The sequence below is a fragment of the Trichosurus vulpecula genome, chromosome 2, assembly GCF_011100635.1.
Source record: "Trichosurus vulpecula isolate mTriVul1 chromosome 2, mTriVul1.pri, whole genome shotgun sequence".
NCBI lineage: Eukaryota > Metazoa > Chordata > Mammalia > Diprotodontia > Phalangeridae > Trichosurus > Trichosurus vulpecula.
Window position 1 is genome coordinate 424,972,876 of NC_050574.1, and position 13,720 is coordinate 424,986,595.

Here is a 13,720-nt window from a genome sequence, read left to right on the forward strand (position 1 = left end):
GCAAAAGAACTCCAAAAAGCCAATGAGAAGAAGAATGCCTTGAAAGGCAGAATTAGCCAAATGGAAAAGGAGGTCCAAAAGACCACTGAAGAAAATACCACCTTCAAAATTAGATTGGAGCAAGTGGAAGTTAGTGACTTTATGAGAAATCAAGATATTATAAAACAGAACCAAGGAATGAAAAAATGGAAGACAATGTGAAATATCTCATTGGACAAACCACTGACCTGGAAAATAGATCCAGGAGAGATAATTTAAAAATTATTGGACTACCTGAAAGCCATGATCAACAAAAGAGCCTAGATCTCATCTTTCAAGAAATTATCAAGGAGAACTGCCCTGATATTCTAGAGCCACAGGGCAAAATAGAAATTGAAAGAATCCATCGATCACCTCCTCAAATAGATCCCCGAAAGGAATCTCCTAGGAATATTGTCGCCAAATTGCGGAGCTCCCAGATCAAGGAGAAAATACTGCAAGCAGCCAGAAAGAAACAATTTGAGTATTGTGAAAACCCAATCAGAATAACCCGAGATCTAGCAGCTTCTACATTAAGAGATCGAAGGTCTTGGAATACGATATTCCGGAGGTCAATGGAGCTAGGTTTAAAACCAAGAATCACCTACCCAGCAAAACTGAGTATTATGCTCCAAGGCAAAATATGGATTTTCAATAAAATAGAGGACTTTCAAGCTTTCTCAGTGAAAAGAACAGAGCTTAGTAGAAAATTTGACTTTCAAACACAAGAATTAAGAGAAGTATGAAAAGGTAATCAAGAAAAAGAACAAGAAAAAGAAATTGCAAGGGACTTACTAAAGTTGAACTGTTTTGTTTACATTCCTACATGGAAAGATGATATATATGATTCACAAGACCTCAGTATTAGGGTAGCTGAAGGGAATATGCATATATCTATCTATCTATCTATATATATATCAATATATATGCATATGCATATATATTGATATATATATAGATACATGTGTGTGTGCGCGCGCGCACATATATATATGTTTATGCATATATGTATGTGTGAGTGTGTATGTATGTGTGTGTATATATATATATATATATATATATAGAGAGAGAGAGAGAGAGAGAGAGAGCAGGCACAGGGTGAGTCGAAGACGAAGGGAAGATATCTAAAAGAAATAAAATCAAATTAAGGGATGATAGAGGAACATATTGAGAGAGGGAGATAGGAAGAGATTGAATGGGGTAAATTATCTCACATAAAAGTGGCAAGAAAAAGCAGTTCTGTAGGGAAAGAAGAGAAGGCAGGTAAGGGGGAATGAGTGAATCTTGCTCTCATCAGATTTGACCCGAGGAGGGAATACCGTACATACTCAATTAGGTATCTTACCCCACAGGACAAAAGGAGGAAGAAGATAAAAAAAGGGGGGGATGATAGAAGGGAGGGCAGATGGGGTGGAGGTAATCAAAAACAAACACTTTGGAAAGGGGACAGGGTCAAGGGAGAAAATTCAATAGAGGGGGATAGGTTAGGAAGGAGCAAAATATAGTGAGTCTTTCACAACATGAGTATTATGGAAGGGTTATACATAATGATACGCATGTGGCCTATGTTGAATTGCTTGACTTCTTAGGGAGGGTGGGTGGGAAGGGAAGAGGGGAGAGAATTTGGAACTGAAAGTTTTAAAAACAGATGTTCAAAAAACAAAAAAAAAGTTTTTGCATGCAACTAGAAAGTAAGATACACAGACAATGGGGCATAGAAATTTATCTTGCCCTACAGGAAAGGAAGGGAAAAGGGGATGGAAGGGGAGTGGGGTGACAGAAGGGAGGGTTGACTGGGGAACAGGGCAACCAGAATATATGCCATCTTGGAATGGGGGGGAGGGTAGAAATGGGGAGAAAATTTGTAATTCAAACTTGTGAAAATCAATGCTGAAAACTAAATGTATTAAATTAAAAGAAAGAAAAAAATGAGTTCTCTTTTGGATATAATGAGTTTTAAATACTGGATATCTAGTTTGAGATGTCTAAAAAGCAGTTGGAAATGTGATATTGGTGGTCAGCAGAGTTTAGGGCAGAATAGGCAGATTTGAGAATCGTCAGTATAAAAATGATAGTTACATCCAAAGGAATTGATGAGATCACCAAGTGATGTAATATAGAGGGAAAAGACAACAGGGCCCTTGGGGATTCCTACTGTTAAAAAGAAGAGGATCCAGCAAAGGAAAATGAGGAATGGTCAGATAGGTAAGAGAAGAACCACAAGAGAATGGTGCCCCAAAACCAGAGCTGGGGGGAAGCGGAAGGAGGGAGAGAGAAACAGAGAGAGAGAGACAGAGACAGAGAGGGAGGGAGTGAGAATAAATATGAATTAAGGAGAGAGTGATCACCAGTGTCAAAGTCAAGGAGAATGAGAATTGAGAAAAGGCCACGTGAGATTTGGCAACTAAGAGATCATTAGTAACATTATTAGAAAGAGCAGTTTCAGCAGAATGAGAAAGTAGGAAACCAGATTGTAAGGGGTTAAGAAGAGAGTGAGAGGAAAGTGGAGGCATCTATTGGAGAGAGCCTTTTTGAGGAGTTTAGCTACAAAGGGCAAAAGAGATATAGGACAATAGGCGGGGTAGAAGGATAGAGTTTTTTGAGGATGGAGGAGACATAAGCATGTTTGTAGGCAGTAAAAATGAGAGAAATCGAAAAGTGAAACAGTGTAAGTATCAAAGACTCTGTTGGAGGACATGCAGTGGAATGGGATTGCTTAAATAGGTAGAGGGAGTTAGCCTTGGTAAGTAGTATGGATGCTTCATCTTTTAAGACAGGAGTGAAGGAGGAGAAAGTGGCAGAAGACATCTTATTAGTCAATCAAGTGCTTGCTGACTATGGGGTTCTCTGAGCTATTTTGGTCTTGTTTTGACAATTGATTTACATTAGTTAAATTTCTGTATCAAATTATTATAGTCAACATCAGTATAAATTCACTTGTTGATCCCCCATTTTTCATTGTTTAAATATGTTTAAATAATTTAGGATTGAGTTGTTGGAGTTGTATTTCATATCTTTTTCTCATTATCCTTTTTTATAGTTATTTACTGATTCTGATATTTGTTCTGATAAGTCAGTGGTCTGTACATAGGTGATTCAAGGATGATTTCTACCTCAGTACAGTAGTGAATTTTTCCCATCTGTTAAAGTATATTTTGGTGGTATTATGTGTTTGCTATGTGTAGCTCTTTTCTATTCTTTTCTTGAAGAAAGTGTTCTTGGTGTAGAGGCATGAGGTATATGTGTAATTGTCAAGTTGTTGCTTTTCACATTCTTTAACCATGCTTGCCAAAATTTTTCTTAACATCCTTTCTTATTACCGACTTGGTACTGAAGTCATGAAGTATTAAAATGTATGTTGAATTAATCTGGGGTGGGGGGTATCTTTTGATTTCTTCATAGAATTTTTTTATCTCTTAATCCTCTGCAGTGAACAGTACATAAGCTGGTAGCCTTCTTGCAAATATTTGTCGAGACTTTCCCATGAAATCAATTTTCTAGTTACCTTTGAGCATATAGTAAACCAACTCCTTCCTTTACCTCTCCAAAGAGTACTAGAGTGCTTCCTTACATGCTCTCGGTGTTAATGAATTAAAGTATGTCCTCTCCTGAAGTTCTGCTCCAATTTCTCATTGCGATGTGGAAGTAACTGTGGATTTTTGAAGACTGTGCCAAGGAGAGCCCTAGCTCTAGAAAGTCCTACTTGAGGAATAGGCTCAGCAATGAATTGTATCCCTCTCTCACAAAAACCAGCCCAGCCAAGTGCAAAAAGACTCCTTACCCGATGACTCTACTAGGTGTTTAGGGTTTGTTGTTTGAGAGGAGGTGTTGAGGGAATCTGTGGCTACACACAGAAACATTGCCATTTGCATCAGTGAAGGGTGCATCCCTACTGATGAAATCGTAGCTTACTAACCAAAGTATCAAAACAGGAATGCTTTAACATGCAGTATTTTACAGTAGCTTTTTCAGAATATGAAATCTGTTAAGTTGCTTTGCATATGTTAAACTTTGTTTTCTGAAAGTGTTAGTTTAAAATATTTCATTTCTAATGCATTTATTATTATTTTATCAGAGTCATAATTTAGATTATAATAGTGTGTTCTCTTCACAGAGATTCAACAGAAAGAATTGATTTATTCATGTATCTCCTATGTACTTAGTATACAAATTAATGAAATAATTTTTAATATAGTCATAATACATACAAAATAATTGCTTGATGCAATACATACACATACATACTCAAATGTTTGAATGTTAAGTAATTCAATATTTCACAAAAAGGGGCCCTATGACCATAGAAGAATTTCATTTAAACAAGAGAAACCCAAAGTTAGGTATGATTCAACTTACAAAGTGACAATTCCAGAAGGAAGGAGTAAGGGAGGGAGGAAGGAAGGAAAGAAAATGGATTAATAGCATCTTCTATTCACTGCAATTCTTGTTCCAGATTTTGTATTAGAGAGAGGTTGGGAGCATGCAGGGGTCAATCAGAAGAAAGTATCATATATCAAGAAATTAGAAATAAATAGTGTGCCATGTTTCACTTTTTTTCTGGAGGGGAGAAGGCAGGGTAACTGGGGTTAAGTGACTTGCCCAAGGTCACACAGCTAGTAAGTGTGTCAAGTATCTGAGGGTGGGTTTGAACTCAGGTCCTCCTGACTCCAGCGCCAGTGCTCTACTCACTGTGCCACCTGGCTGCTCCCATGTTTCACTTTTGACACTTGGGGGTCTGTGTGTGTGTTTTTCTAACCAACATTAAACTTAAGGCACCTAGCATAAGTGATGGCCTATAATTATTTGTTTCATTTTCACAAGCATATAATAAGTTTTGGGTGAGCAGAATGTATTTTAGCAGAGAATGAAATATGGAGATCATAGGATAATTGCTTCAGAGCTAGAAGGGACCTTAGCTGTCACCTAGTCCAGTCCCCTCATTTTATAGTGAGTTGTACAGGTAGCAAGGAACAGGTACTGTGACATCAAATTCACTACAGTTTTCATTGTAATAATACATAGGCCTTTCCTCAAAGATATTAGCATTTAGTTCAAGAAATGATATATGCAATATAATACAAAATAGAAGATGATCAATTTTATTAGGTCATTTTAGTATTCAGGATCTGATTCAAATAGCAGATCTCTGATTAGCATTTATATTATTCTTGGCTGGGAAAACTTGATCCAGTACAAAGTTTTCCGCGAGTAATTTGGCATTTTCTTTAAGTTTTGTAGTATCAATTCATTTATTTTTGTTGATTTCATTTGAATTTTTAAAATTTAATTGTAAAACATAGCTGTAAAAAGCTTAGCTCCTTAAGAAACAGCATGACTGAGAAGGCTTAGGAGACCGAACTTCTACTTGGAGTCACAAGACTTTGGTCTGGATTTGCAATACTTTCTTGATGCCTCATGATGGGCAAATCACTTAACTTCCTCATATAAAATGGGGATTAATAATGCAATAACTTCCTCATAGGATTGTTGAAAGATGCTACATACATGTTCTAAGTTGCTATTATTAGTACTAATAATAATCACCCATTCAAGATTTTGTGTTTTAAATTTTCATTTGGCCTGGTTCTGTGTTTTCATTGGTTAGGAAGCTACCTGTTTGGAAACTCTTTCCACCAATGAAGAACAGCCACCAACTTATAATTGTTTGAATTTTCTCAGGAAATTGAAAGTATAAGCAATTTTGCCCACAGTCACACAGACAATATGTTTCAGAGGCCGGACTTGCAACCCGGTCTCTCTGACTCTGCTACATCGGCCTGCCTCTCAAAAAGAGAGTTTATTTAAAAAAAATATTTGATATTGCTATTCTGGTTTACTGACCAAATTAAAAAGGTATTAATGCTAAAGCAGAATGTCTATAGGCTACTTGAATTAACCTGCTAAATTATAGTCAGTCTAATGATTGTCAGTTAGTCAGTTTTTATTAAGTGCCTACTATGTGTGAGGCATCATCATGAGTGCTGAGGTGGCAAAGAAAGGTAAAAGGAAGTTCCTGCTCCCAGGGAGCCCACAGGCTAATAGGGTCTTAAGTCAGTTGTTTGTATTGACTCTACCAAGAATAAGCAAATGGGGATGGTTAGGTTACTGGGGTTTATACCTGGAAGCATAAACTGCTAGAATCCAGAATGACATACATTTTCCTCACTAGGGGCAGTGCACAGAATTCAAGCAGATGAAGGTGTTGATGTAAAATATAGACTGGTTATAGAATGCTTTTGACCACTTGTGTTTTTAGTATCTTGTTTTTGCATATTCAGCTATACAAGGGACATAGGATGTGTGCGTGTGTGCGTGTGTGTGTGTGTGAGAGAGAGAGAGAGAGAGAGAGAGAGAGAGAGAGACAGGTCAATGTGCCACCTATAATTTAACTGTGAAAATCTCTGTGATAGTCTTCACTTCATTTGCAAGCTCAAAGATGCCTCCGCTGCCCTTTCACACATTTTTCTAAGTGTGATGATGGAGATATTCCAAAGAAAATGCAATCCTGCATCACCCAAAGTGAGTCAATCTGGAAACTACTTATAGACATGTGGCTTCAGTTGTATAGAGAGAAAACATTCACCAAGCCCTCCTAGCATATGCTGATTTGATTAGCTTTGTCATTATATGCCAGTGATTTGTTATCTTCACTAATTAGAATATTTGGCTTTAAATATTGTTTTTAAAAATAAAGGACTAGGGGAAATACAGTCTTCTGAATTGGGCTGGGTATTTTTCCACTAGGTAAATATTTATAGGCATAAAAAAGGGAAATGACTTACTCATTATTAGCAAATGGTATGTATTTTCTAGATGATATTTTTCTGTTTAAGTGGTGGAACTACTATTCATGTAGAACTACTATAGTATATCTTTTTTTTTTTTACCCATTCCAGCAATGGTAGATTGTTTCTGTTACATTTTTATCTTGTAAGGAGGTCCAGAAAAGGATCGAGTTTGTCTATAACTGTATAAAAGCAGTTCTTTTATAATAATCATATTTTGGCTATTGAATACAGATTTTATAAACTTATTGGATATTTAATCTGGATGCTCCTCTTACAGTTTTATGTTGCCATAATTCTTTACATAATTGAAAAGGTTCCTTGATACCCCAGACTTCCATTATAGACATCCTTGTTCACCACAGAAATGAAATTGATCTTGTCTTGAAAGCACAATGTGAGAATTTTGACATTTACTACTAACATAAAAATAAATATTTGCACAAAAGCTTTCAAAGACAGGGTCGTTTTGCGTAAAGCACTATTTTTGCAATTAGTTTATTTGTATCTTATGTTGCAGACAAACTCCACCAACGGGGAGAATCCAAGCATCAAGAAATCCCTCTTTCCTCTTTTTAATTCAAAGAATCCTTTAAAGCATAGTTCTTCTTTGAAAAAGCTTCCTGTAGTCACTCTACCTATGGTATCCATTTCTAAGTACTGTAGCACTGAAACCTGCTCCAGTAAACTTGTTTTACTGATGACAACAGCATGGCTTTTATTTTTATGGGATCATATTCTCTTCATGCTAGTTAAGTATTTTGAGCCAGTTCCATAAATTCACTGGATCCAAATTATTGAGCATTCTGGCATGTTCGAATAAGTATAATAAGGAGGATGAAGCTTAAATCTAAAGATCATCAAAAAGCAATATGAAAACAAGTTGATAAGCAATGCTGGAACACAGTATTCCTAAGATCATTTGTCTCCTATTAAAAGTTAGATCAGTATTCCTAATCAGTAACTATTTTGGGGACTCCTAGACATGGTCTATTAATACTTGGTTTGCAGTTTATTGCCCTAAAACAAAGTTTAATGGATAAAACGGAGAAGAATCGAGGGCTTCCTGAAAAACAAGTTTTTGGTAGTTCTGTGCTCTTTTCCTGGCTTGCTCCAGTTTTTGCTAGTGACCTACTTTTAGTGCCAAGGTATTTACTCTGAATTTGACATTAGTCATTCTCCATTTTTTTGGAATTAGTGAAACAAATCTCCAGTCTCTTCATTGTCCTCATGGTACCCCATGGAGGAACACTTTGACTAGTACTTACTGGGGTATGGTTCTCTCCCACTTTGGCAGTAATAACAGCCAAAACTAGACTCCTCTGCCTTCTTAAAATTTAGTATTTCACTTTATTTCCTACCAGGCCAATGTTTTGGTTTTATTGAACTGGTTCATAACCTAACTACAGTATGGAATGCTATTGAATGAGGATAATACATTGTAATTTTTTGTGTAGATTGATTTAACTGCTCTCTCTTACAGTGACTAGACTAACAGCATGGGAATGTTTTAAGGGTAGAAGTTTTAACAACACTGCATGACATCTGCTAGTTTTTCCTTATGGAGGGGCAACTATGTTAAGAGGGCAGTCTCATTTAACTAGTGAGCATACTCATATAAAAAATAAACACACACATATATATATGTTCATATATACATATATATATATACATACACAAACACACATTGTAATAATATTTTGGATTTTAGTTTTGGATTGTTGGGGTTTAGTTTTTTAGGTGGGGGGACTCCTTAGGAATGATCAACCACATAACTCGACACATTGTAGTAAGTTAAATCTTCTCCTGTATTCCTTCATAGGTGCCCAATACAGATGGTCAGGATCTTCTGGCATTACAGAAAGCCATTCATTCGACTAATCACCAAAGCAGCCGGCCGAAGGAGTGGCGTCCTGAGAAGATCTCAGATCTTCAAGTTCATGTAAGTGAATGATGCCCACATATTTCACGTATCTTGATGTGCTACACCTGGGGATGGTTTACAGTCTTACAATGGGAAGGGCTGTGTATGTTAAGGTGCCAGAGTTGGGCAGGGATACCCCAACATGAGAGCAGCAACAGTCTGATAAGGAATCTCTGATGGTGAACAGGCAGTTTTCAAGTGAATTAAATCCAAGTTATCAGCAACCACATAAAAAAATGTTCCAAATTATTAATAAGAGTAATACAAATTAAAGCAACTCGGAGGATCCACCTCATGCTCGTTAGATTGGCAAGGAAACAAAAAGGAAAATGACAATTGTAGGAGGATCTGTAGCAAAGCAGACAAAGTAATACACCACTAGTGGATCTGTAAATTGGTCCAGCCATTTTGAAAAGCACTTTGTTTTCATGCCCCCAACATCACTAAATTCTGCATATTCTTTGACCTAGTTGTACCAATCACTAGATCTTTACCTCCAAAGAGATCAAAGAAAAACTAAAAGGACCCACATGTTTAAAAATATAGCAGCTCTTTTTGATATAGCAAAGAACTGGAAACTAAGATGGTGCTCATCAATTGGGAAATGACTGAGCAAATTATGTTGAATTAATGTAATTGAATGTTGCTGCCTCATAAGAAATGATTAAAGAGACTGTTTCAGAGAATCCTGAGAAGACTTGTGTGAACTGATGCAGAATGAAATGAGCAGAACCAGAACAATTTATTCAGTAACAATATCTTCTTAAAAACACCTTTGAAAGATTTAAGAACTCAAGGCAATGCAGTGATGAACCATGATTCCAGAGGACAGATGGTGAAGCATGCTACCCACCCCCTGACAGGGGATAGAGTCAAGATGCAGAATAAGACATACCTTTTTGGACATGGCAGATTTTGACTGTTCATATTTGTTTCAAGGATTTTGTTTTCTTTTCCAGTGGTGGGAGGCAGTGCTAGTAGAAAGAGGAGGGTTGGGGATAGGATAGCTTCCCCCCTCCTCAAAAAAAAAGAAGAGAAACTTAAAGAAAAGAGGATCATTGAAGCATTTTCTTTAAAAATGCATAGAAGAGATCAGAAGGAAGGCCAGCAAGAATCACAGACAAGCAGGACAGTTTTGAAATTTACTCATTCAATTTATTATATATTTTTAAAGAAAAGCAAGCTGTACCTATAAAAATTCTGTTTTATATACAACCCTCCTTTCCTCTTTTACTATGTGTATGAAAATGGCCATTTTATTTGATGTTTGTTAAACTCAGAATAAAAAAGAGAATGAATAGATAGATAAATGCCAGAGTTTTTGGCAAACTCCATGAGGTGATCAGTGGGTATGGTTAGTTCTGTTCAACAAAGTGTCTGCTCTGCCCCAGGCACTCTCATAGAGTCACTGAGGATATATCCAAAAGTGAAACAGCCCTTGTGCTCAACTGTAGTGGGGAGGATGGGGTGAGTGGGAGGGGGGGTGGTGTGACAAAGCATACACAGATATGTACCAGCCAAGCTCCAAAAAGGAGTCGGAGACTCCATTCTGAAAGCTGAAGAAGGTCTTGCATTAATTTATTTTGTCTTTAGATTTTTCTAATTTGATTTCCTTTGGTTTAATAAAGCCCATTCTTTAAAACTGTGTACCAAAGGGCTATTGTCAGATTTTGTAGAATCAAAGGTTCAAGCCAATTGTTAAAGACTAGGATAAAGATTTCTTTTTGGTTTGTTTGATTTTTTTTAATGGAATTGTTATGAAATTGTTAGAAGAAAAATAAGAGCTTGGACCTCCAGCCTTTTGTTGCATGTGTATCCTTATAATGGATCTCAAAAGAAGAACAATTACCTTTGATGATTTTTTTTTAACACTAGGATGAATGTGCAACTGAGTTGCCTCCCAGCTTTAGAATGTCCACCATATCCTATACCCAGTTCTCTTTCTTTCAGAGTCAGCCATTAAAATCACTCCGTAAGCTATTACATCTGTCTTCTGCTTCAAACCATCCCACTTCCTCGGATCCCCGCTTTCAGGCCTTACCGAGTCAGCAAGCCAAAAGTTCCTTTTCAGAAGTGCGGATTCACCCCATGAGCCAAGCCTCCAGCAGCAGCAGCAGCAGCAATGTCCGAGCTGACACCACTCCAAAGGCCAGGCCGACACTTCAGCTGCCTGGTCAGATAGACCCAGGCTGGCATGTATCCCCTGTGAGCAGGAGTGCTAACGAGGGGCCTTCCTACTCTGAACAGCTGGGTTCTAAGAGTGGGCCAAATGGGCACACATATAACAGAACAAATCGATCACGGATGCCAAATCTGAATGATTTAAAAGAGACAGCCTTGTAATTATGCTCCAGGGGATGGGGGGAAAAAGCCAGCTCCTTGGGGAGAGGGGTGGGGAGGAAGGGACGGGGGTAGACAGGGCCAGTATTTTCAGCCTTATGAAGGTGTGCAATATTGTGTATGTGGAGCTGCAGTGTCAAGCGTCACATTAGTCGTCAGGGATCATATAGTAAATGAGCTGAATTATTGATTGCCAGTCACCACAAGTCTCCCTTGATGATGGAGTTCAGGAAGAAGTTGCCTGGTTCTCTCCCCCTGCCTCCCACCCCTCCCTTACATTCCAGCTTTAGTGTGCTCCCTGATGAAGCTGGGAAGCTAAAGCATACCTTGGTACTTCAAGGGATGGAAAAATTAAGTGTCTCAACCTACGTCCTTACCACATACTTTCTGCCTAGTTAAAAAGTGGGATTTATGTAATCCAAGCCTATCCCTTTCTTTCAAGGGTCCGAAGTCGAATTGTATGTCTTAAATTTGTTTTTTTAACTAACTCCATATTTGATAGGTTTGTAACATTTATTTATGATTAACTAATATTGTACTGTTATAATCATACCTTTTACGTTACAATATAAAGTTATTTTGAGCTGTTTGAAACATTGTGAAGCAGTGCGACAGCTACAGTAGTTTCTATAAAAACTAAACAGTAACATTTATATATTGCATCAGGAGTATTCTATATATAAATATATATATATATGGTAAATACCTGTCTGTTTTATAAATATCTTCATTTAAAGAAAGTATTGTTATGACACTATCTGCCATATTTTTATACGTTTGTGATATAAAGTGCAGTATTATACTTCTAATAAAAGGGAGTTGAATTGTGGCTATGTGTGACTATAACAGTATGAATCCAGCTCACCTGTAAGAGTGCAACCCTCAAGGCATGATTAGTAGCAGCAAAGTGTGTGCTATCTATTTCTAGCCCTGCTAGAAGAAAAAAGCAAAGGATGAGGGACTGCCCGGCTGGCTGCATTGTAATGAAGACCTCAGGCTGTTTTTTCAGTCCGTGCATGATTAGCTCTCCTTCGTGTTTGGTATCACTTACATTTCTTGGTATAGAGAAATGCCCCTTAAAAACCACAACTAGGAACAGATGCTCTTCATGGAATATTATGGGGTATAGACCAAAGAAATCAAACATGATTTGTAAGTGGAATTTCAAAGTTGTGAATTTATATAAGGTAGACCGCAAATCATGACATATCAGGTTTATGCTTAGGTATATTATTCATTTGTATTGTTTTGGGTAACTAGACAGAGTACATTCGTGTAGTATTCTGATTTAAAATGCTGCTGTACTTTTTTGGTTGCTATTTGTGAATATATTTTAAAGCTCCAGAAGCAGTGAAATGTGGTTGTAGAGAAAATTGTCACATGCCCCATTTTCCTTTAGGGTCTCATTAGAGTACCATTTCCAAGTAAGGTTACCATTGACACTGGCTTCAGGGACTTTTCCAAATTTCCTACAATATGGTGGTGTTTAAGTATAACAAATATAGTGTCAGAACAATACCACTTTTTCTTATCATTCATCTCTCTTCACTCCCAAGTTGCTCACAGATGTCGTCAAGGCCTTTGATCCTTGTGTGACAGTAGCCAGTGATTATGCTTTATGTGTATCTTTTCCTGCCCCACCTAAACACATTCACCTGTCCACAGTCCTCAGTTTGGGAAGTACTCAGTTGGCAGCCCTTTTGAAGATTTCCCCATCACACGCACACATTTTCCCACCCCCAGGGTTCACTTTTAAAGAGATGACAGTATGTCTCCCCGCCTACCCCCGAAAGGTTGTGGCTTTGTCAGGATTTGTTCCTACCAGAGTTCTGAGCGTATCAGATCCCAAATCAGCTATGACAGATAAAAAAATGTAACTGCCATGGCCACAGTTTTCTTTCGGATTTTGAAAAACTGGAAACCCTAATGATTATGCAGAATACAAAAAAGGAGGCCCCATTTCTCCACAGACTCTCTGAAATGTTAGATCGTGTGTATATTGCATTCTTATTTATATTATGATTTCATGTGTATAGACTATATGTAGGACTCATTGGTGCTTTTTGTTTCATTTTCAATAAATATATTGGACACTAAAGAAAAACTTATGGTGGGCTTGATATTATCATTGAAGCTGTTTGGTTTGAAATCCATTAGTGATCTAGCAAGCTGTGCTTTTTGTTTATTTTTTAATTGTTAGATTTTCTCTCTTCCTCTAGTTCAGGACATTTCAGCTGGTTCTGCATTGTCTTGAATGGAATTTTTCCTTCAGAGCTACTCTGTCTTATGTGAGAGTTAAAAACCTAACAGCATCTATCTGAATGCCTATGACACTGGAAGCCTGCATGTTCAACACTTTGGCAATAGAGCTAAACCTTCCCACCACCTTCCTTAAATGTTAGTAAGCCCATTTTTAGCACAGAAGGGATCGGAGATGTGCCTTTGGCACTTGGATTGGGGAGGGAGCCATTTCCTGTATGCTTATGCTTTATACTAATGGTGTCTCATATATGGGAACATATATGTGTTGGTTGTTTTCTGAAGCAGGGTCTTATGTTGTCAAAGCAATCAATCTTCCAACTGCAAGTGATAAGTGGCTAAAAGTACTTGTGATATATTCCTAGATCTGAACCAGAAAACAGGTACACTATTA

The 13,720-nt window shown here is 37.5% G+C and overlaps 1 protein-coding gene across 2 annotated transcripts in view; it reads left to right on the forward strand.

The window, feature by feature from the left end:
- The window catches only part of CDKL5 (cyclin dependent kinase like 5), a 264,370-nt gene extending 253,258 nt beyond the window's left edge, over positions 1 to 11,112 (forward strand). For both annotated transcript variants that reach the window (XM_036743412.1, XM_036743411.1), the window contains 2 exons: positions 8,626 to 8,745; positions 10,678 to 11,112. In XM_036743412.1, the coding sequence (XP_036599307.1) occupies positions 8,626 to 8,745; positions 10,678 to 11,070 (513 nt within the window). In that variant the 3' untranslated portion in view covers positions 11,071 to 11,112. The remainder of the gene's footprint in view (positions 1 to 8,625; positions 8,746 to 10,677) is intronic.
- Positions 11,113 to 13,720: the final 2,608 nt, after the last annotated feature.